Source organism: Equus asinus, chromosome 17 (genome assembly GCF_041296235.1).
Source record: "Equus asinus isolate D_3611 breed Donkey chromosome 17, EquAss-T2T_v2, whole genome shotgun sequence".
NCBI lineage: Eukaryota > Metazoa > Chordata > Mammalia > Perissodactyla > Equidae > Equus > Equus asinus.
In genome coordinates this window covers 12,257,490-12,280,366 of record NC_091806.1, presented here as the reverse complement: position 1 = coordinate 12,280,366, position 22,877 = coordinate 12,257,490, and the positions used below count along the sequence as shown (strand labels likewise).

General features: G+C 43.3%; 1 protein-coding gene across 38 annotated transcripts in view; it reads left to right on the top strand.

Annotated features, from left to right (window-relative positions):
• The window catches only part of CELF1 (CUGBP Elav-like family member 1), a 70,289-nt gene that overhangs the window by 38,535 nt on the left and 8,877 nt on the right, over window positions 1-22,877 (top strand). For 11 of the 38 annotated variants that reach the window (XM_070487698.1, XM_070487696.1, XM_014861339.3 and 8 more), the window contains 11 exons: window positions 7,863-8,050; window positions 10,036-10,118; window positions 10,493-10,541; window positions 13,532-13,666; window positions 14,213-14,292; window positions 14,885-15,046; window positions 17,503-17,578; window positions 19,067-19,195; window positions 19,535-19,645; window positions 20,326-20,511; window positions 22,370-22,513. In XM_070487698.1, coding sequence (XP_070343799.1) covers window positions 7,873-8,050; window positions 10,036-10,118; window positions 10,493-10,541; window positions 13,532-13,666; window positions 14,213-14,292; window positions 14,885-15,046; window positions 17,503-17,578; window positions 19,067-19,195; window positions 19,535-19,645; window positions 20,326-20,511; window positions 22,370-22,513 — 1,333 coding nt within the window. In that variant the 5' untranslated portion in view covers window positions 7,863-7,872. Of the gene's footprint in view, window positions 1-2,589; window positions 2,721-7,862; window positions 8,051-10,035; window positions 10,119-10,492; window positions 10,542-13,531; window positions 13,667-14,212; window positions 14,293-14,884; window positions 15,047-17,502; window positions 17,579-19,066; window positions 19,196-19,531; window positions 19,646-20,325; window positions 20,512-22,369; window positions 22,514-22,877 lie in introns of those variants that run through there. The other 27 variants (XM_044750524.2, XM_014861348.3, XM_070487681.1 and 24 more) reach the window with 8 other exon arrangements.

Below are 22,877 nucleotides of genomic sequence, written 5' to 3'. Positions count from 1 at the left end.
CCAGGCTGGCTCAGGTGTCATTGAGCAGTTACCCATCAACTCTCTCATTATTGCAAGTCCTTGGATCCACTCCCCAAGGGCACCATACTGCAAAACACCACAGAGTTGGGAAGAAGAAAGTTCTTGAGAATGGTGTGTGCTTGTGATCTCTTTCTTGGATTCTCAGCCTTTTTCACTGATAGGATTTTAGCAGGAGGCTTCACATCAGTGGTTTCCTCTCTGAAGTGATACTGCCTGGGAATGTGGTCTAGCAATGTACCTTATGTCCAGATTTCTTTACTGGAGAGAATTGGTGGAGGAGCTGTGGAAGGGCCAGGGGGCCTGAGCCCTGGTTCCTCTTCTTACTTGTGACCGTTGTCCCTGATTCCAGTCTGACACCCTTCAGCTTCCACTGGTTCCTCTTAGTGTGTTTGCAGCCTAGTACATGAGTGTTCTCCAAAAGTCATATCTCAGGCGTTTTTCTCTCAGCTTTCCCATTGCTTAAGGAGGCTGTGATGTGCTTCTCTGATTCTCAGATCTCTATATCTATCCCCTATTGTCCTCCGAGCTCTATAACTTTGTTCTAAGTACTTCCCGTTGGATACCTCCATCTGGAGGCTTCCTCGCGTAAAAACAGTTCCCGAGATTGTCTGTTCTAGAACCCGGGAGTGATCAGGAACTTCTTCCTTTTCCTTGTCTCCTTTATCACGTGATCCCCAAGGCCTAGTGACCCTGCTCCCCCCAGTTTCTCAGCATTGCCTGAGACTGGGCCCTGACCTGAGGAGCTAGTTGTGCAAGAGCCTCCTGGTCTCTACGTTTCCTCACTGTATCTCATCCGCGAGTTTATTGCCAGATGTCTTCTAAAGACAAATCTGATCACTCCCTTGTTTAAAAATCTTGGAATACAGTCCAAGCCTGCCAGTATAACATCGAAGCCCTTCGCTGGGTCCCTCTAGCTTCTCTCTCTATTCCCATTGATTTCCTACTATTATCCCTTTTTTCCCTAATCTTTTAAAATGTTTTTATACTCTCCCCTAACCCTCTCAAGTCTTTTTTCTGCGTCTCTCATGTTACCTCACTCTTCTCTCCCTTCTGAGTCCTTGCATTTCCTTCTTGGCCCTTAGGCTTTCCTTTCTCCATGCTGTGTAGCGCTTCTCCCAGCTGCTTAGTCCACTTGGCGTAAATTTCTGCCCTCTCTCCCCTCCTCCCACTTTGTCACAGAACCTGCATACCTCTGTGAAAGCATGTGTAGGGGATTATAGTGTGTCCTTCCACTTGTTCAGTGCTGGTGCCTCCAGGGCAGGTGTTGCTGAGTCCACTTGTATAGCCCCTATAGTGTGTAGTATCTGTCACATAGTAGGTGCTTGGGCAATACGGTTGAGTGAGTGACAAGTCCTGTGAGGTTTTTTTTTATATATATAATTAGATTCAATTACTGAGATTTAAGATCTCTCCATACACTATCTTCGTTCCTCAGGGAAGACGGCTGAAAACCTTCACATGCAGGTTGCTAGCTGTTTTCTTGTTGAATGGTGACTTAAAAACCTTTATTGTGGGGCCAGCCTGGTGGCGCAGCGGTTAAGTTCGCACGTTCTGCTTCAGCGGCCCGGGGTTCGCTGGTTCGGATCCTGGGTGCAGACATGGAACCGCTTGGCAAGCCATGCTGTGGTAGGTGTCCCACATACAAAGTACAGGAAGATGGGCAGGGATGTTAGCTCAGGGCCAGTCTTCCTCAGCAAAAAGAGCAGGATTGGCAGCGGATGTTAGCTCAGGGCTAATCTTCCTCAAAAAAACAAAAACAAAAACCTTTATTGATAGCTTTTTCTGAGTACCTAACACCCCACCTAAAGGAAGATTTCCCTTAATCCAAATGAAAATTACTTCCTTCTAGCATAGACTCACCCTGTCTTGTTCTCACTAAAGAACAGCTGTTAAATAACTCAGGCCAGTGTTTCTTGGTCCTTTTTATTTTGATGTCCTTCTGTGCCCGTTTTTCCACAGCACAGTATGTGAGCCAGAGGAAGCTGGTCGGGGTGGGTGGTAGCTGGAGATTGGGATGCAACAAATATTTATGCCTGCTGCGGGGGTGGAGGGATGGGTAAGTATCTGAGATTTTCCTGTTTGTATAATGAACAAATGGAGGTCAATAGATAATGAGAAGGGGAGAGGGAAAAAAAATGAGTAAGGAAAGGTTTCAGAAATGACGTTTTTTTGGTGAGGAAGACTAGCCCTGAGCTAACATCTCTTGCCAATCTTCCTCGTTTTTTTTTTCCCTCCCGAAAGCCCCAGTACACAGTTGTATATCCTAGTTGCAGATCCTTCTAGTTCCTCCAAATGGGATGCCTCCACCGCATGGCTTGATGAGTGGTGCATAGGTCTGCGCCCAGAATCCTAACCGGCACACCCTGGGTCGCCAAAGCAGAGAGTGCAAGCTTGACTATTCAGCAATGGGGCTGGCCCCTGGAAATGATCTCTTTTTTTTGAGGAAGATTAGCCCTGACCTAACTGCTGCTGCCAATCCTCCTCTTCTTGCCGAGGAAGACTAGCCCTGAGCTAACATCTGTGCCCATCTTCCTCTGCTTTATATGTGGGACACCTACAACAGCATGGCTTGCCAAGCGGTGCCATGTCCGCACCTGGGATCCAAACCGGCAAACCCCGGGCCGCCGAAGCAGAACGTGCGCACTTCACCACTGCACCACTGGACTGGCCCTGGAAATGATCTTTAAACAGATGTGAAGGTAGTATTTGCCAGCCTATTTGGCTGCAAGGAACAGATACCTACTCAAGCTAACATATATGAAAGAGTTTTCCTGTAAGATCACATGCGGCCTGGACTGTCATGTAGTGAGGGACTCCAAGCTGGGAGAGCTGGAAAGTCCATCTCTCTGATGTAGGACACATGTTCTACTCGCCCTGCATGTGCTGCTGTCGCTTCTGCTCTTCATCTGCCTTACAACTTTGGTTGCAGCATGGCTTTGCCTTGCCACTGCCCTTCCAGCCTGTCTTCTCACTCTTCTTTCTCCAATTGAACTGTAATTCACTTAACACAAAGTTTACCCTTTTAAAGTACATAATTCAGTGATTTTTACTATATCCACAAAGTTGTGCAACTATCAACACTGTCTAATTCCAGAATGTTTCATCACCCCAAAAAAAAACCCTGTACCCATTAGCAATCATTCCCTCCCCTCCCCCAATCCCTATTTCTAGGCAACCACTAAGCTACTTCCTGTCTCTACATATTTGCTTATTCCATACATTCATATAAATGGAATCACACAATATGTAGCCTTTTGTGATTGGCTCCTTTCACTTAGCATAATATTTTCAAGTTTCATCTATGTTGTAGCATGACTGCTGTTATCTCTTGCCACTGCCCTTTCATCTTGTCAGCTTATACTAACTCTACTTTCACCTTTCCACTTCTGACTTCACCCCTAACTGCCTGTTTCTGTTAAGTAGTTCCAGATTCTGTAGAGCAGTGCTATGCAACAGAACTTTCTGTGATGATAAAATATTCTACATCTCTTCTGTTGCATGCGGTAGCCACTAGTCACATATGGCTAGTACAACCGGAGAGCTCGATTTTTAAAATTAAATTTAAATAGCCACATATGGTTAGTGGCTATTGGTTTTGCTCAGTGCAGCTCTAGGGGAATTTGTTTGGCCAGGCCTGTTTTTCTGTTTTGAGCATAGGTCATGGTCTTAGGTTTCTAAGAGGTCAGCCAGTGGATCAGCTTGTAGGGTTAAGATCCACAGATCCACCCCCTGGTCTAGTCAGCTGGGCCTTGGGGATGGGAAAGAAGGGAGACAGAACATCTACTCTGTCTTTTCAGCTGGGCCTGGGGCTGTAAAGTTTTGAGGGAGAGAAAGCTAGGGGGAAGAGAAGAGAGGGTTTAAGACTTTTGAACAAATGTATGCTTTGAAAGTAAGCTCTTTGATTTCCTTCCCCGTCTCTCTTCCAAATCGGTTCTCTGTTTTGTTTTCTTTATGGTGCGTCCCATCGAGAATCAAGATAGACAAGGTAGCCTCTCATCTTGATTTTCCATAGTTTCTCATTCTTAATGATTTGCCAGTTGCTGCCAGAAGCAGAAATATAAAAAAGAGGTGGGTCGGTGCCATGCCTGTCTTCTAAAACACTTGGGGCCTTCTCATGTCCCTTCCCTCACCACTGTAGGCCCTGCTTTCCTCTCTCCATCCTACTCCCAGGTCAGTACTTCTGCAGAAGATGAGGATTTCCACAGACTTGCCTCTTAGGCTTGAGAGGGACAGGATAACTTCTCTAGGGGACTGCTGACTTCCTTGGTTCTTGAGTGGATGTAATAAATATACATAACTCCTCTGTCATATCATTGACTCTGAGCAGCTCTCTGTCAATGGGAAGGTCAGGCACACATTTGAGAATGTATTTAGTGATCTTTACAGTAAATGCCATACTTGGATGATGTGGACTCCTTGCCATTTTACAGTGGGAGTCTTGTCCCCAGGTGATTTCTATGCAGTGGTTACTTGTAACTAATGACAGTATGCATACTGGAAGTATGTGTGGAAGGCTGAGGATGGAAGAGCATTGTTGCTCATCTCTTCAGACACAGTAACAGTTGATGAGAAAGTTTGTAATTGCATATTACGTATATGTGGGTGTATATATGATTGCTTCTCTCTTCTTTGTCTCTAGCTGATAGTGCCATTTTTATTTCTGTGTCTTCATGTGCTCCGAAGAAATACCCCATGTTTTCCTTCTTCACCGGTGTATACCACACCTGACACAGTACCTAGCCTGTATAAGTCAGTGCCCAATATTTATTGGAGGAAAGAATAAGTCAGTGCATAACTTCAATTGCATGATGTCCACAGCATCTTGAGCCTGGCCTGATAAGTTCTTATGCTCTGGAAGTGCTTCTCAAACTGGTGAAGGACCACGTCCCACCCCCCATCACCCAACTTGTAAAGTATGATAAAAACAATTTGGTAGAAAAAAAATAATAAGATGTAAGCTTGCATTTTGTGTATATTTTTATTATTATTAGATTGAGCATATATAAAATTAGTCGGTCCAGTTGCTGTAAGAGTTCCTGAAGGGTTAAGTTTGAAGATTGCCTCTGGTCATTGGGCGCTTTGAATAGCACTGCTCTGGGTGATTCTTCTGGCTACTGAATTGGTATACACAGGGATAAAGGGTAGTTCATGAAGTAGGTGGACATGAAGAAATGGAGGGTTTGGAGAGTAAATAGAGGAAGGAAGGGCATTTGTCTGGAATGCTGAGTCTCCGCTGAACTTTTGGATAAACCATAATCCACGTATATTGACTGTGTTTATGGTTTTGCACTCAGCAGTGATGTAGAAAACTTAGAAACTGTACACAGATACAGAAGGAAGCGACAAATGGAGAACAGTTGCCTCTAGTGTAATACAAATCAATAAACCCCTGCCTCATTTCAGAAGTAGCTGTCAGCTTCCTTATCATTAAAACATATTCTGAGCACCATTTGAGTTCTACGTTAACCCTCCTTAGAATAGAAATATGATTAAAGATTAACAACGTTTCAGTAAGATGATATTAAAACTAGTAGTTAAAGTTGTTGGGAGTGATACCCATTGTTTCACTAGTCACAGGGCTTTTTTTAATATCATGATAGCATGATTTCTGTTGGAACATTGGGATTAGGCTTCTAAAAGCAACTGCATTATATTTTTGCAACCATTTGTCACACATGGCTTTTCCTTTGTTGGTTGGTTTGTTTTTTTTTTTTTTTTTGGAAGATTAGCCCTGCCAGTCCTCCTCTTTTTTCTGAGGAAGACTGGCCCTGAGCTAACATCCATGCCCATCTTCCTCTGCTTTATATGTAGGACGCCTATCACAGCATGGCATGCCAAGTGGTGCCATGTCTGCACCCGGGATCCGAACCGGCGAACCTTGGGCTGCCGAAGCAGAACGTGCGCCCTGTCACACATGGTTTTAAATTACTAAAGGAAGACCAATAAAATAATGCATTCCAAAACACTTAAAAGGAAGAAAAAAAGGCAGGTTGATCCTGTGACAGTCATTCATTGGAGATAATAGCTGCTCTTTAATTTGTGAGCCCTCATTTATATATATATTTGGGGGGATGGGGAAGATTGGCCTTGAGCCAACATCTGTACCAGTCTTCCTCTTATTTTGTATGTGGGACGCCACCCATGGCATGGCTTGATGAGCATTGTGTAGGTCCGTGCCCAGGGTCCGGACCCATGAACCCCTGGCTGCTGAAGCAGAGCACACCAGCTTAACCACTATGCCACCAAGCCGACCCTGTGAGCCCTCTTTGTGCACAGCATTCGTTTGTTATCAGGGTTAGTTGCTTAAATAGGGGGAATTGCTGAGAATAAGAAATTCCTCCCATCCCACATCTGAGTACTTACTTTGAACCAGGCACTAAACCAGGTGTGGCTATAAGAATGAATAGGAAAGAAAACAGTTTCTGCCTTTAAAGAACTCTCAGTCTAGTCAAGAGGTAGATACAACCATATTGTGCTGAAAGGTGGTAAATACTATAATGAAGGGGGAAATTTAGCATAGAGTCCTGATGAAACTGACTAGTTAACCTGGAGGAGCGTGGAGAACCATCACAGACATAGCAACAAGAGTTGGTCTGTATGCCATTTTTTTATAGCTTTTGATATTTAGTTAGTGCTACATTCAGCAGAGGTGATGTGAGAATAGCCCCTGTGGGTGTTTCGTTGCAAGAGATTTAGGAATTAAAAAACAAAAGTTGAACTACTTTCATAGATTCAGCATTCTTAAAGATTTTCAAGTACTATTCAGAAGATAGAATGGTGGAAAACCTTGTTTTTCCTTTAAACAAAACTAGCATTCTATTTAGGATTGAATATTAGAACTTGGCAAATTTGAATATGATGATGTGATTTCTGGATTAAGCAAACGCTGAGTGAAAATAATCAGGCTAGCTATTTGGAATTTAAGTTGTTCCTGGTTTAGATAAATGCTAAGAGGAAGAACTTGGAACAGTGATAGAGACGAAGGACTTTGATTCATTCTGGGTAGAAGCATTTGTGCCTGTAGTGCAGGACTTCCCCTAGGTTCTTGGCGATGGCGGGGGTATGGAGGAAAGTGTTAAAGTAAGATGGTTACACGTTTGGTGTGATGGCATTGGAGGAATTCATGGGCGGTATGATTGCAGTTGGTAAGGGAATCAGCTGATAAGAGTCTTGGAGAAATAGCAGTAAACTGGATGACTTAGAAACAAAAACCCCTAGAATGATGGCATTATTCTCTACGTTTATATAACAGTCGTTTGTGGAAGTTTGAGAGACAAAGCTTTATTTTGGTCTGGGGACCTTACTCAAGAGCAACAGTATTACACATGAGAAAGCAACATTCAAAGGCCAACATTCTAGTGAGTTCTTAGCTTAGGCCTTGGAAATCAGGTGCTTCTGTTCTAACATCTGCTGAAAGAAAACTTTCCACTCATCATTCTGTACATTGAGAGTCCTGAATCTTAATCCGTAATCAGTAGTCCTTTGTGATTTTATGGACATTAAAACAGTGACTGTGCTTAAAAATTATTGAAACTTAACTTTAGGAACTTTACCTCTAAAGTTCTTCTGATGATTCTTGTACTAGACAAGGAATGAGTGACACTCTGTTCCTTAGTTAAAACCCAGGATATCCTGAATGGTGTTTTTAGTTTGGGATATAATGGGAGGGGTGGCTATGGTGAGCGAGGACCAGGCAACTCTGGTAAATTGAATGGAAGTAGTGAAAGGAAGTAGAATTTTTTTCTGACTTTTTCAGAAAGTAGTTGAGATCTTTAATGGAAAAAACTCACTCTGGAAAGCAATATGAATACATAATATAAGTTTTACTTTATTTTGTGTAGCTCAAAGAAAATGAACGGCACCCTGGACCACCCAGACCAACCAGATCTTGATGCTATCAAGATGTTTGTGGGCCAGGTTCCGAGGACCTGGTCTGAGAAGGACTTGAGGGAACTCTTTGAACAGTATGGTGCTGTCTATGAAATCAATGTCCTAAGGGATAGGAGCCAAAACCCTCCTCAGAGCAAAGGTAAGGGCTTTGAGTTTTATATGTAATTTCTGTCACGTGCATGCTGTCTGTCATTGCCAGAATTCTCCTATGGTCATACAGCGGGGGGAAAAAATCTGTTCTTTTTCAGTAGCCGTGTCTTCCAGCCCAAACAGATTTAATGGCTTAAAAATAAAAAGTTAAGGTGACATCATGAGGATAATTTGTAAATTGGATCTTGGGCATTCCTTTATGAGAACTCTAAATTCAAGAGAGAGACTCACGTGAGTGTCTCATTTGATCTTTGTAATAGAATGACAAAAATAAAGTCGAAGTAAACCAACCACATAGGGTTTTCTTTAGTGTTTTGGCTAAGGTGAGCTGAAGGAGAACGACTGTCTGCGTACCCATGGATTTCTGTCAGCGTTACAGAGGCCTTGCAGGATGGCTTAGCAACAAGGGGGGACTTGTTTCTAGGTGACCTGTTTGTTGTATCTACAAAATGAATGGGAGCAGAAAGGCTGAGCTGCTTCCAGAAATACCCAGCAGAGTGCAAGTTTTATTGGACTGATGGTGGATAAGGCATTCACTTTGCCCCTACACACACAGACATAGACATACTCTTATTTTTCCAAATGCCGAATTTCAGAGTAATTTTCTGTGAAAGCTGTTCTACACTGCAAATGTGAGCAAGCCTTATGGTCATGTTTGAAACCACCTTAATCTAGAAGCAGAGGAATTATTTTTCTCTTTGTGGCATAGTTAGCCAAAAATATGAAGTATTGTAGTTTCTGAAGATGACTGGCGATGTAACATGCAGTAATTTAAGATCTTAATTGCAGAGTGATTTTGAAAGAGATCTGTATTGCATCTCCCGGGACTATGGGCGCAAGATTTACAAGACTCACGTCCCACCTCCTGTGCCCAGTAAAGATACAAGCACAGAATCTGCAGATCTCCTCAGTCACTGTCGTGGGCTGTTAGAAGCTTAATTAGGGGGCCGGCGCCATGGCCGAGTGGTTAAGTTCTCGTGCTCTGCTTCGGCGGCCCAGGGTTTCACCGGTTCGGATCCTGGGCGTGGATATGGCGCCACTGATCAGTCCATGCTGAGGCGGCATCCCACATGCCACAACTAGAAGGACCCACCACTAAAAATACACAGCTATGTACTGGGGGGATTTGGGAGAAAAAGGAAAAAATCTTTTTTGTTTTTTTTTAAGATTTTATCTTTTTTTTTCTCCCCAAAGCCCCCTAGTACATAGTTGTATATTCTTCGTTGTGGGTCCTCCTAGTTGTGGCATGTGAGACACTGCCTCAGCGTGGCTAGATGAGCAGTGCCATGTCTGCGCCCAGGATTCGAACCAACGAAACACTGGGCCGCCTGTAGCTGAGCGCATGAACTTAACCACTCGGCCACAGGGCCAGCCCTGGAAAAGGAAAAAATCTTTAAAAAAAAAAAAGCAGCAGCAGCAGCTTAATTATATTTGATGAGAACCTGGAGTCCAAAAAAAGATATTAAGAGGTTTTGCTTGTAAGTCATTCTGTAATTTAATAAATGATAATTATGTTTGAGGCATATGGCATAAATTGGCTACAGTGTAAGGTGTGGTTTATCCTGAGGAAGAAAGTTCCGGTAGACTGGAAGCTGCAAGAGTGCAAGCCCCTGTCTGTCTTGTCTGTAGCTGAGACTTCTTCCCCAGCACGCTACCTGGTGCTCCAAGTAGGGTGGGTTGAGTGGCATGGTACTGTGACCTTTGCAAGGGAAATCATCTTTCCCAGAGAAGTTATAGGACCAGCTACGAAAAGAATTTTAATAGAACTGGGAGACTATAACAAAGAAAATGCATAGAAAATAATGTGGGATTTTCTGCTAGATTCTCTCTCTCTTTTTTGGGGGGGGGGGGTGGGACTAACTTTAATAAGCCCAGCCCTCTCTTTTAAGTATATATGTGGAGGAGGGAGTGCACCGTAGGAATTATCTGCTTTCAAAAGACTGGTTTGATGTCATGAAATCTTGTTTATTGCAGGGTGCTGTTTTGTTACATTTTACACCCGCAAAGCTGCATTAGAAGCCCAGAATGCTCTTCACAACATGAAGGTCCTCCCAGGGGTAAGAAAGCTCCTACTAGTAAGTGGAACTGTGGTGGTTTTGACACCTGGGACATACTTAGGCATTTCAGGCACACACTGAAAACCATTTTGGGGACAGATGACTGCCACGGGAATTGACGTAAAGGAAGACGTAAAGGAAACATTTCAAAGAAGATAGGCTGAAAATAGCTGTCTCTCAGCCAAGAGGATTTTGCCTTCTTGACTCACATTCTGTCTATTTTGACATTTTGGCGGGGAAGGATGATGAGGCAGACGCGAATTCAGAGAGAGCTCTTGAGGCGCTAGTTTTGGTATTTCCTTTATAGCCCTCATTTATATTTCTGAATGCTTTCAATGTGTATGATGATAATATTCGTGTGTTTTCCTTTTTAGATGCATCATCCTATACAAATGAAACCTGCTGACAGTGAGAAGAACAATGGTAAGCAAGCATGTGAAACTCTCCCCTCATAAAGTTTCTTTCTAGTTTGCTGTTCTCGTGGCATCTGGATTGTGTTGTGCTCTAAGTAATCTTTTTTCTTTTATTAAGATGTAATTGACATATTAGTTCCAGATGTACAACATAATGATTCAGTGTTTGTATATATTGCAAAATGCTCACCACGGTAAGTCTAAACACCCATCACCATACGTAGTTAAAAAGAATTTTTTTTTCTTGAGATGAGAACTTTTAAGATCTACTTTCTTAGCCACTTTCAAAGATGCAAAACAGTGTTCTTAACTGTAGTTAATAACACCACGCTGTACCTTAAATTCCCATGACTTATTTATTTTGTAACTGGACGTTTGTACCTTTTGACCCGCTTCACCTGTTTTGCCTACTCCCTACTCCTGCCTCTGGCTACCACCAGTCTGTTTTCTTTATGGATGAGCTCGTATTTTTTTTTTTTTTTTTTAAGATTCTACATATAGGTGAGATCATATAGTATTTGTCTTTCTCTGGCTGACTTATTTCACTTAGCATAATGCCCTCAAGGTCCATCCATGTTGTCACAGCTGGCAAGATTTCATTCTTTTTATGGCTGAATAATATACTCTATTTTATGTAAACCACATTTTTTCTTTTTTTTTTTTTTTTTAAGATTTTATATTTTTCCTTTTTGTCCCCAAAGTCCCCCAGTACACAGTTGTATATTTTTAGTTGTAGGTCCTTCTGGTTGTGGCATGTGGGATGCCACCTCAGCATGGCCTGATGAGCGGTGCTATGTCCGTGCCCAGGATCCAAACCCATGAAACCCTGGGCCGCCGAAGTGGAGCGCGCAAACTTAACTGCTCGGCCACGGGGTTAACCCCCAAATCACATTTTCTGTATCCATTCACCCATCAGTGGACACTTAGGTTGTTTCTGTGTCTTGGCTGTTGTAAATAGTGCTGCAGTGAACATAGGGGTACATATATCTTTTCAAGTTAGTGTTTTCATCTTCTTCAGATAGATACCCAGGAGTGGAATTGCTAGATCATACGGTAGTTCAGTTTTTAATTTTTTGAAGACAGTGGCTGCATCATATATTTCCACCAGCAGTACACAAGGGTTCTTCCTTCTCCTCATCCTCACCAACATATGTTATTTCTTGTCTTTTTGGTAATAGCCATCCTAACAGGTGTGAGGTGATAGCTTACTGTGGTTTTGATTTGCATTTCCCTGATGATTGGTGATGTTGAGCATCTTTTCATGTACCTGTTGCCCATCTGTATGTGTTCTTTGGAAAAGTGTCTATTCAGATCCCTCTGCCCATTTTTTTTTTATTAAGATTATGATAGATTACAGCCTTGTGAGATTTCAGTTGTACATTATTGTTAGTCTTGTTGTGGGTACACCACTTCCCCCTTTGTGCCCTCCCCCCACCCCCCCTTTTCCCTGGTAACCACCGATCAGTTCTCCTTGTCTGTATGTTATCTTCCACCTATGAATGGAGTCATATAGAGTTCATCTTTCTCTGTCTGGCTCATTTAGCTTAACCTAATACCCTCGAGGTCCATCCATGTTGCTGCGAATGGACCAATTTTGTCCTTTTTTATGCCTGAGTAGTATTCCATTGTGTATGTATACCATATCTTCTTTATCCAGTTATCAGTTTCTGGGCATGTAGGTTGGTTCCACGTCTTGGCTATTGTAAATAATGCTGCGATGAACATAGTCTCTGCCCATTTTTTAATCGAATTGCTTTTTTTTCCTATTGAGTTGTATGAGTTCTTTATATATTTTGGATATTAACTCCTTATCAAGTATATGATTTACACATATTTTCTTCCATTCAGTAAGTTGCCTTCTCATGTTGTTGGTGGTTTTCTTTGCTGTGCAGAAGCTTTTTAGTTGGATGTAGTCCCACTTGTTTATTTTTGCTTTTGTTGCCTTTGCTTTCGGTGTCAAATCCAAAAAAATGATTGCCAAGACCCACAACAAGGAGCTTACTGCCTATGTTTTCTTCTAGTTTTATGGTTTCAGGTTTTACGTTCAAATCTTTAATCCATTTTGAGTTAATTTTTGTGTATTGTATAAGATAGTGGTCCAGTGCTCTAAGTAATCTGTCATCTAAATTGTTTGTTTTTTTCTTTAAGATAAGTATGGTAAATGAGTTAAATAGAGTTTCTAGGGAAACATTATAAGGACATTTTAGAGTGAACTGAAATGTCTTTTATCAGTATAATTTCTTTCTTTCTTTCTTCTTTGTTTTTTGTTTTTTGTTTTTTTGTTTTTGCCGAGGAAGATTTACCCCGAGCTAACATCTGTTACCAGTCTTCCTCTGTTTTGTATGTGAGCCAGCATCACAGCATGGCCACTGATAGACAAGTGGTGTAGGTCTGCCCCCAGGATCCAAACCCAGGCCGCTGAAGCAGAGTACACTGAACTTAACCACCAGGCCACCGGGGCTGGCTCTATCAGTATATATTTCTTAGGGACAGGAGTAAGGGGAGAAAATGAACAAATTAGAAAGGTGAACTTAGTCCTAAGAGAATAATCAGAAAAGGAAAGTGAACAGTTATGCTCACTGAAAGGTGTCTTCTGTTTGTCTTGTCATATTGAGTGTGAAAACTCGTTCTCCTTAGTATTGGTAGTGAAAACACACATTACTGAGTGCTAGGCAAGTTGCTCAGTACTTTGCATTTAATACCTACAGCTGCCTTTGAGATAAACCTGATTATCCCTATTAATCAGATGAGTAGATAGGCATAGAATGGTTAAGTAACTTTCACAAGATCACAAAGCCACTATATTTCATCTAAATACTTCCAATTATAATTTTAAGATACCACTGATTATGAGGAGGTGGTGAATTATGAAAAAAATGAATATCTTAGAATCCCTGAAATATGATATAAAGGCATAGAGCCAGTATTCAAACCCAGAGTCTGTGCTACACTACCTCTCATAGTAATCATGTTCAAACCTTCTGTGTTTTACTCTCTTAGCAGTGGAAGACAGGAAGCTGTTTATTGGTATGATTTCCAAGAAGTGCACTGAAAATGACATCCGAGTCATGTTCTCTTCATTTGGACAGATTGAAGAATGCCGGATATTACGGGGACCTGATGGCCTGAGCCGAGGTGGGTACATCTTTAGCCTTTAAAGATACTTGTCTTAATTTGGGAGACTCTTTTAATTGGACCAGTGGAAACCAGTGATCCCTACCCTAACGTGGTCCTGTCATGATGGAGAGGGTGGCCTTGGTGTTGTATATCTAGGTCCCGTTTCAGTTCTTACCAGTTGATCCCTTTAATATTCTCCCAACCCCCCAAGGGGTCTACATTCTACACTTCTGTGTCATGTATTAAAATTCTCTCCTTTTGTGCTTGGAGAGGTTCTTGCTACCAAAATGGAAACACTTCCTTCTCAAGAGGAACTAGAGATATGATTCCCCTTTCTCCCTCAAGCACCTTCTTTCCTGTCGTTGCTTCCCTGGTTTTCCATTAATGCCCGGATCACCCTGTTGTAACATACCTGTCTCCTCTACTAGATCGTGAACCCCTAAAGCAGGAAGAATGTCTCTATCACTAGCATGGTCTTTGGCACATAGTGGGTGCGCAGCAAATGTCTGTCAGATAAATAAGTAAGCAAATGAGTGAATGAGTTATTGGCCCTTCTCCCACCAGGTTGTGCATTTGTGACTTTTACTACAAGAGCCATGGCACAGACAGCTATCAAGGCAATGCACCAAGCACAGACCATGGAGGTATGGAGCAGATGAGTGAGAAGGGGACTTCCTTAACCTCAGAGCGCAAAGACAGTTGGCCATCAAAAGCCAACAACATAGACAGCATCTGATTGCCCTGAAAGTTAAGCAGGCCCAAGATCTTAAAGTTGAAAATGGATGTTTTCTTTAAAATTAACATATTGGGAAGTAGTTACCCTTTTTTTTTTTTTTTTTTTTTTTGAGGAAGATTAGCCCTGAGCTAACTGCTGCCAATCCTCCTCTTTTTATTGAGGAAGACTGGCCCTGAGCTAATATCCGTGCCCATCTTCCTCTACTTTATATGTGGGATGCCTACCACAGCATGGCTTTTTGCCAATTGGTGCCATGTCTGCACCTGGGATCCGGACTGGCGAACCCCGGGCCACCGAAGCGGAACATGCCCACTTAACCGCTGCGCCACCAGGCTGGCCCCAGTAGTTACCCTTTTAAATTGTCTTTTGCCGCTTGTCTGTCAGGAAGAGAATCATTTGGCAGTGAATGAAGTTAGAATGAGTTCTGCCTGTTAACTCTGAAGGATTTTTCCTTCACCCAAAAGGAGGAATTTGATCCTTTGGTTTTGGTGTTTTCCTAGGGTTGCTCATCCCCTATGGTGGTGAAATTTGCTGATACACAGAAGGACAAAGAACAGAAGAGAATGGCCCAGCAGCTCCAGCAGCAGATGCAGCAAATCAGCGCAGCATCTGTGTGGGGAAACCTTGCTGGTCTAAATACTCTTGGACCCCAGTATTTAGCAGTGAGTCTTTGTGGTTGGCTTTCTGCAGACTGTGCAAGCTCCCAGCTGTTTCTTCTTCGCTGTCCCTAGCTAGCAGACACAATGACATTTACATTTTAACATATCAAAATTTTACATAAAAATTCAAGCAATGCGATATTCTTCAAATCATGTTAGTCTCTCTCTGTCTCTTTCTCTGTTTCCCTGGTCACACATCTTTGGTTATATCTTGAGGTTTCTGCTACAATCAAAGTGAAATCCTGATTTAGAAATTTAGAAACATCTCGCGTGTCCCTGACTCCAAGAATATTCTTGAGGGAATCTGAACTACCAAATATCTTTCTCTATATCTTTCTAATAGATGTAGAGGGTATCGTTAAAATCCTCATTGAGTCTTCCCCGAAGAGTACGATAAACATTTCTTGTCACTGACTGAGAGATCAAGAGATTAACATGGACATTATTAAATGAGTATTACAGGTGTCTATTTGAGCTCACATCGTGAATAGATTTCCTTTAATTTGATCTCTCTTGTTGAGTTTAAGTCATATAGTCCAAAAGAGGGGCAGGTTCCAATTTGTTATTTAGATTTACTAGGTCTGTAATATATGTTACAGGGGATTATCACTGCTTTACCCCTTAAAAGAATTGCAGACAGCACAAGACACTTCGAACTGACTCATCTGTGAATCGGAAAGAACAGGTCATCTTTGAAGCTACCAGTGAAGGAAAAGAAATGGTGAAACCACTAGATTTGAATGGATAGTCCAAAATTATACACATAGGAATAATTATAATCTTTCACTCGTCATCCTTTAAAATGTTACTCCATATAGAAACAGAAGAAAGGCAATGATTTCTGTCCCTCAGTACTGAGGTTTGGCTACTTTGATGCCTGCTGGTATCCATATTTCTAAAATCTTAGAAAAATCCCAGTTTCCTAGCAAGTATTTCTCTAAAGTCAGAAAATCTAGGTGGTTGGTGTATTTCAACAGATTAAATTGTTTCTTAGTGCTAGAACATTGCTTATAAGTACAGAAAATTCAGAGAGATTTTAGTCTGCTACCAAAATGATAATACTTTGAAAATAATCTCCATGATATTCATTTGCCTTTCTTAGAGGGTTTTGAAGCCCTTTGTAGAGAATGCTCCCCGTTTTGTTGTCACTGTCACATCCAGCAAGCACATGATGGTGTATGTGGGGAGTTAGGGTCTCTCTGTTTCAGTTAGACGTCATTCCCGCCCTAAGAGCTGTTCTCATTTAGGGAGGAAATGAAAGTGCCAGGTACAGTGTGCACAGCCTACCAGTTGGGACTGAACACATTGCCCAGAGATTTAAGAGGACAAAAATGAAGACATGTGGGTGCTAATGGCCTGTGTAAGTGATAGTATATCATCGTTAATTATGAAGTTCTTTCTGAAATGTGTGGACTTGAACCTGATCTCTTGTGCTAGAGTAGTGGTTCTTAATCTTTGTGGGGTTGTGGACCCCTTTGAGAAGCTGGTAAAAATTGTGGGTATGTGCGTTTTTCATTCTACTTCTGGAGGTTTGCGGACCTCCTGAAATCCATATGGACTAAGGGGATTCATCAGGACAGAGGAACCAGGCCGGATGTTTATGGGAATGGGCAGCAGGCTGAATAGAGGATCCAGAAACAAGAAAACTACTTAGCCCTAAAGAACAGTGCTTGGGTTTGAATGGAGCAAGGGTTTTCAGCAGGTTGGTTTAGATGAAGGCTGCGGTTTGCTAAGATACAGAGTAAGGTCATGGAGATCCATAAGCTTGTGGACAGGTCGTCTTGTTTTATTCTGTGGGACAGCTATTGAAGAAGAATGTACACTAAACTGATATGGACTGATCCATCAATCATTTGGTCATCTGCTACAGTGAAGACCACTGTGGAGGGGATGAGATAAATGGGGCTGGCTGGATGTGTAGCATCAGACACTGATCTAGTCATCGGTCCGTTGTGGCCAATAAAGGATGACTCCAAGAAATACCCTGAAATGGTCAGATTTGATAGTTAAAATAGTTGTGTGGAGTAGAAATTGGGTATCCAGGTGGAAACAATCTGCAGAATAAGATGTGTGGACCTGCCTAAGGAGAACTTGAGAGAGAGGAACCAGAAAGGCAGTCATGCACATGCAGACACTCATCACAGTGGCCTGCATAGCTGCTTGGGTTGAGCTTAGTTCCCTGCTCTCCTTTTGTCTTGTGCTGTGCTGTATTCTGTTGCCCAGACTTGAGCTTGGCTCAGTACTGAACAAACATAGCTAGGGCTAGGGCCTTAGCTGTGTTGTATTGTCCTGTGCTGTCATAAGCTTCCTGTTTCTCTTGTGTTGGCTTGGGTTCTTGTCTTCAACTTTCTTCTCTCTGGGGGCCTCTGCACTCTCGCTTTGCTGTGCTGTAGAGTTATCCCAGATGCAGAACCAGCCCTCACTCTCACTCTTGTTCTGTTTTTTGGTGTAATGTCTAGCTTTATTTGCAGCTCCTTCAGCAGACTGCCTCCTCTGGGAACCTCAACACCCTGAGCAGCCTCCACCCAATGGGAGGTAAGTGTCTCACTGCTGCGGAGGAGCAGCAGCAACTGAGCCAACAGACCCAGCTGATAACAGGCTGAGAGTTTTGCACCATTTGTGCAGAAAAAAAATTTTTTTCCATTCATTACATAAGCGTGACATAAGGTGAACATCCCAGGCTCAACTGCCTTGCCTCTAGAAAGTAGCCCTATTAGTTGTTGATGCCAGATTGCTCTGGGGTTGTCTGCTGCTTCCCACCCCTGTGTGTCTCTGTTGAGGAAGAGGATGGAAAAGAGCTTTTAGCATCTGCGGACTTTCTTAGGCCATTTTGATAAGGAGACAATTTCATGAACTCTTTACTTCCACAATAAGGTGACTTTTCCAGTGACTCTGTGAAGAAAATCCTAAGATGGCTTCTGTGCAAATGACTTACCCTGAAGCCACTAGAACCCAGGCAGTTAGTTTACCTCTGTCTATTATATGTGTTATTTCTTGGGTGAATTACCTTTTATTATTGTTAATATACCTGGGAAACTTAATTGACAGATACCTGAGATTATAACAAAATGGGGCTCCGCAGGCAAACGTGAAGCAGTGACCATGAGAAAAGTTATGAGGTAGGGAGGTGGGCACTCGCAGGGCTGTCTGCCCCGCCCTTCCGCAGCGCAGTGAGGCTAGGCAAGTGCATTTGAGAGACGGGTAGTCATAGGGGAACTACGTTTTGCTGTTTGAAAACGTTTGATAGTGGTTCCATTTGTCCCAGGGACTTAGAGTTTGCTATGGTTTTGGAAAGTTGCTAGATTGTTTGTCTGTGTTGTAGTTTTTTATTCTCGTTAACACCCCCCCCGCCCCCAGTCTGCCTTTCCATCATCTGGTGAATGGTTTGCAACACGTCAGTGCTGTCTAAATTTCTTGCTCTCCTTTTAGCTGTGTTGCCTAGGTTCTGTTCTGCTTAGAAGTCTTTTCCTGTTTTTTCTCTTGTGATGATTATTTGCTTGCTATTCAAGTGGTGGTTTTTTCTTTATTCTTTCTTGTATTGCTGTTCTCACGTGTGTTCTCCCCTGTTGTTCCTCCCTTGGCCTTCTGGACCTCTGCTACATTTTCTTCTTGTTCATGTCATTGCAAGGAGAAAATCCCCTGGAAAGTATGAGTGGGGGCTTGGTTGCAGTCCCCATTCTGTGCCACAGGTTTTGGCCTTGTCATTCTTTTGGACACCTGGCCCCATGGTAGACCACAGACCTACCCCTTTTTCCTCGTTTCCTAATTGCCCATCCCTTTATTAATGCTCACTTGGGGTGGCGTGCTGTTGGATTAGATATCTCTTCTCTGAGGAAGTGGTATCAAGTTTCTTGATGAGCTGAGTGATATCTGAATCTCTTTGGAGCCTTGTAGTGATACTTGTAAGGCTTATCTAGAACAGTTCCTCTTTAGGACCTGCCTTCTGCCGTGTGTGCTGTCATTGCTGGAGTGGATGCGAGGCACCCTTATCTCCTGGCTGATCTCTCGCTTTGGATGTTACAGGGTTAAATGCAATGCAGTTACAGAATTTGGCTGCACTAGCTGCTGCAGCTAGCGCAGCTCAGAACACACCAAGTGGTACCAATGCTCTCACTACATCCAGCAGTCCCCTCAGCGTACTCACCAGTTCAGGTAAGCCTGTAACAGGGCCAGTGTGCCCTTGTGCCTTGGTCAGAATCCCAAGAGAGGGGTATGTCATTCTGGAGAGTAGTTAACATCTATTTCCAAAGGGATCAGATTATGAACAATACCTCTTCAAATGCCATCTTCTGATTTAAGAGAAATCTCATAGTTTTTAGTTTGTTGCAACCATCATTTGACTCCATGTCCTGGAGGGACAGTTATCAGAATCACTAACTGAAAATCTTTACAAGGAGAGTACTTGAGTAGTGTCACTCTTGTGCTTTGGCTCCTGTTGACGTGAGAAGGCAAGTGTTGGCTTGAGTTTAACTCGTGGATTTCTGATAGCAGGGTCCTCACCAAGCTCCAGCAGCAGCAGCTCTGTGAACCCCATCGCCTCTCTTGGAGCCCTGCAGACATTAGCTGGAGCAACAGCAGGTCTCAATGTCAGCTCTTTGGCAGGTGAGGGGCAGCCCTGGATGTCATCAGGCCATTCTTTGTGCAGGAAGCACATTTTAAGCAACCCTGGTAGGGGCACTGTTAGAGTGATTGGGGTAGCCCAGTGAAGTGAGAAATAACCGTGGGATTTTGAGTCAGACCTGAGTTAAATGCCATCTCTGCCCATTAACTAGCTGTAACTTTGACCCACCTTTCTAAGGTCATTTCCTCATCTGTGAAGTGGGAATAGAGTACTTTGAGGGTTCTTAAGGAGTTACATGAGAACATAGGTAAAGTGCTGAGCACCTTGCTTAGTACAGTATAAAAAGTTAGCTGCTATTTTGATGATAGGATTTACCCACGTCTTGTCATAGACCACGTGCACCTCTTTTAGTCCCCAATCCCAGGACTCTTCTTTTACCACATTCTAGCTTTGTGTGAGAAAGTGGCAGAAAAGCCAAAGAGGAAATGAGGCAAGCCATGTGTAAGTGGTATCAGTGCTTGCGCAAGTTGGAAGAAGGTGATGGGGAGAGCCACACCTGGGGGTGGCGGTTTTTTAATGTTCCTGTTAGCAGCAAGGCCTGGTGATTTTCCTGGGCTCAGGGAGAAGCTGAGAGGGAGATGAAAGGGAGAACTTCGGAGTTTGTCTTTGGAATCGATTGACTCTTTCCAATCTGTTAATCCTGCTCTTTGCCCCAACCAAGGGATGGCTGCTTTAAATGGTGGCCTGGGCAGCAGTGGCCTTTCCAACGGCACTGGGAGCACCATGGAGGCCCTCACGCAGGCCTACTCTGGGATCCAGCAATATGCTGCGGCGGCACTCCCCACTCTGTACAACCAGAATCTGTTGACACAGCAGAGTATTGGTGCTGCTGGAAGCCAGAAGGAAGGTGAGTGCAAAGGGAGAGCGGAGTGAGGATGGGGTGCTACTCTCTTTGCCCCATAGCTGAAAGGCAGGGCAAGGGCCAGGAGAACCATTTAGGTGGGTCAGACCAACACTTTTCTTTGGCGCTGTCAAGGGTAGACTGAGAAACCCTGTAAAGTGATCTGCTTTTGCCATGTTTTCTGGATGTGGCCCCGATCAGAACCTCTGTACACCCTCCTGGGATGGGGCTGCAGTTTTTAGACGAAGCACACTGACCTTATTGTGTCTGACACCATTTGGCCTCTGCTTTTGTGAGGCGGTCTTCTCCATGGGTTATGCATCTGTCAGAGGATATCTTCCGTCTCGGTGTCCCTTTTAGCCACATCATTTGGCATTTTTCTCACTTTCCGATCTGCTTTTCCTAATCAAGGACAAACTGAAGGCTGATGGGATAGAAAGAGTTATGGCCCCTGGGTTGATGGAGTGGGAAGTATGTGCTTTGACATAAATGGTATTCAATTCAGGAGAGGCTTTCTGGGCAGAAGGAGGCCTGAAGGTGGTTTGTACGAATAGAAAGTCCGGCTGACACCTCTGTGCTCATGTTTGACTGGGTTTTTGTAACCAGGAGCTGGCAAGCTTTAAGCACTAGTGTAGGGAAGAGATGAATGTCTCCTCTTGCCGTGGCAGCAAGGAGTCCCCGTCTCTTGCATCCTCACCTGGTCTGAATCAGACGCTTATGTCCCCCAGGATGTAGTAGTGGGGGAACTGATGGAACTATGGAGACAGACAAGAAACCAGTCAAAGCATGAGGTGTTCTAAATAATGCTCTGAAGAATGATCCCAGAAAGAGGGACAGGGAATGCCAGAGGGACAGCGTTTTATATGGAATGGTCAGAGAAGGTCTAAGTTGACGTTTCAGCAGAGACCTGAAGGAAGTAAGGAAGCAATCCATGCATTTATCTAGAGGAAGAAGAGTAATGGGGCAGAGGACCAGCAAGTGCAAAGACCCTGAGGCAGCAGTGTTCTGTAAGGTGTTTGACAACAGCAGGGAGGCCAGGGTGGCTGGAGAATGGCTAGACTGCAATTGTAATAAAACTATTCTTTGGTTAGAAAATTGAGTGTAAGTGGTTGGAAGAGGAAAGCATGTTCCTTTTTTGAGCTCAGTGTTAATCGTAAGCACACTTTTTAATATAATTTCTTTTTACTGAGGCACAGTTTACATATGGTGAAATTCACCCTTTTGGAATATAGCTCTTCAGTCATGTAACCACCGTCAGAGATGTGGAGCATTTCCATCACTTTCAGAAATTCCCTCATGTCCCTTTCTAGTCATTCCCTGCCCGCACTTCCTGCCTCTGGCAACTGCCAATCTCTTTGCTGTCCCTATAGTTTTCCAGGCACAATTTTCATTTTATTTTACTTTTTTTCTGAGGAAGGTTCGCCCTGAACTAACATCCACTGCCAGTCTTCCTGTTTTTTATGTGAGCTGCCGCCACAGCGTAGCCACTGAGAGACGGGTGATATAGGTCTGTGCCTGGGAACTGAAGCTGGGCCGCCAAAGTGGAGCACGTGAACTTCCCACAGTGCCACCAGGCCAGCCCCCAGGTCTTCCCCAGAATTTATTGTCCCATCACACCCTTCTCCCACAAGGTCAAATTCTAACATCCCTCCGTGAGATGGAGCATGGCTAAATAGGAGGGAAGGAATCGCTTTCAGTGATTGCCCTTCACATCCCTGCTTTATATTTGTGTTTGGCGAATCTCTTTGTTGGGATGCTGACAGTTTTAACACAGGTGGAAATGAGAGACCATTGGTGGGGTGGGGCGTGGGGCAGGTTAGTGTGCTTGACACTGATACTATTTCAATCGATGGATATTTTGAAGGTCCAGAGGGAGCCAACCTGTTCATCTACCACCTGCCCCAGGAGTTTGGAGATCAGGACCTGCTGCAGATGTTTATGCCCTTTGGGAATGTCGTGTCTGCCAAGGTTTTTATAGACAAGCAGACAAACCTGAGCAAGTGTTTTGGTATGTTGGCTTCTCTTCTGGTGTCGGGGATTGAAGTATTTTTACCACTAAGAAAGGAGGAGAAGGGGCTGATAGAAAGAACTGGGTTTGAGTTTGGGTAATTTTTTAAGTCAGCCTTGGGCAGATTACGTGACCTCTTTGGGAGCCTCAGCGTTTTCATTTCTGTAGTAGGAATGACAATGTCTACCCACGGTGTCGTTCCAGAGGTAAAAATAACGTATGGAAAATGGCTTGGCCAGAAAACTTTAAAGTACCATGCAGATGTCAAGTGATACTGTTAGGAACTTAATTTATTTCATGTGATAGAATTTCCAGAATTCTTGTCCTGCTGAGAAAAACTGGGATTTGAGGCTAAGCCCATAAG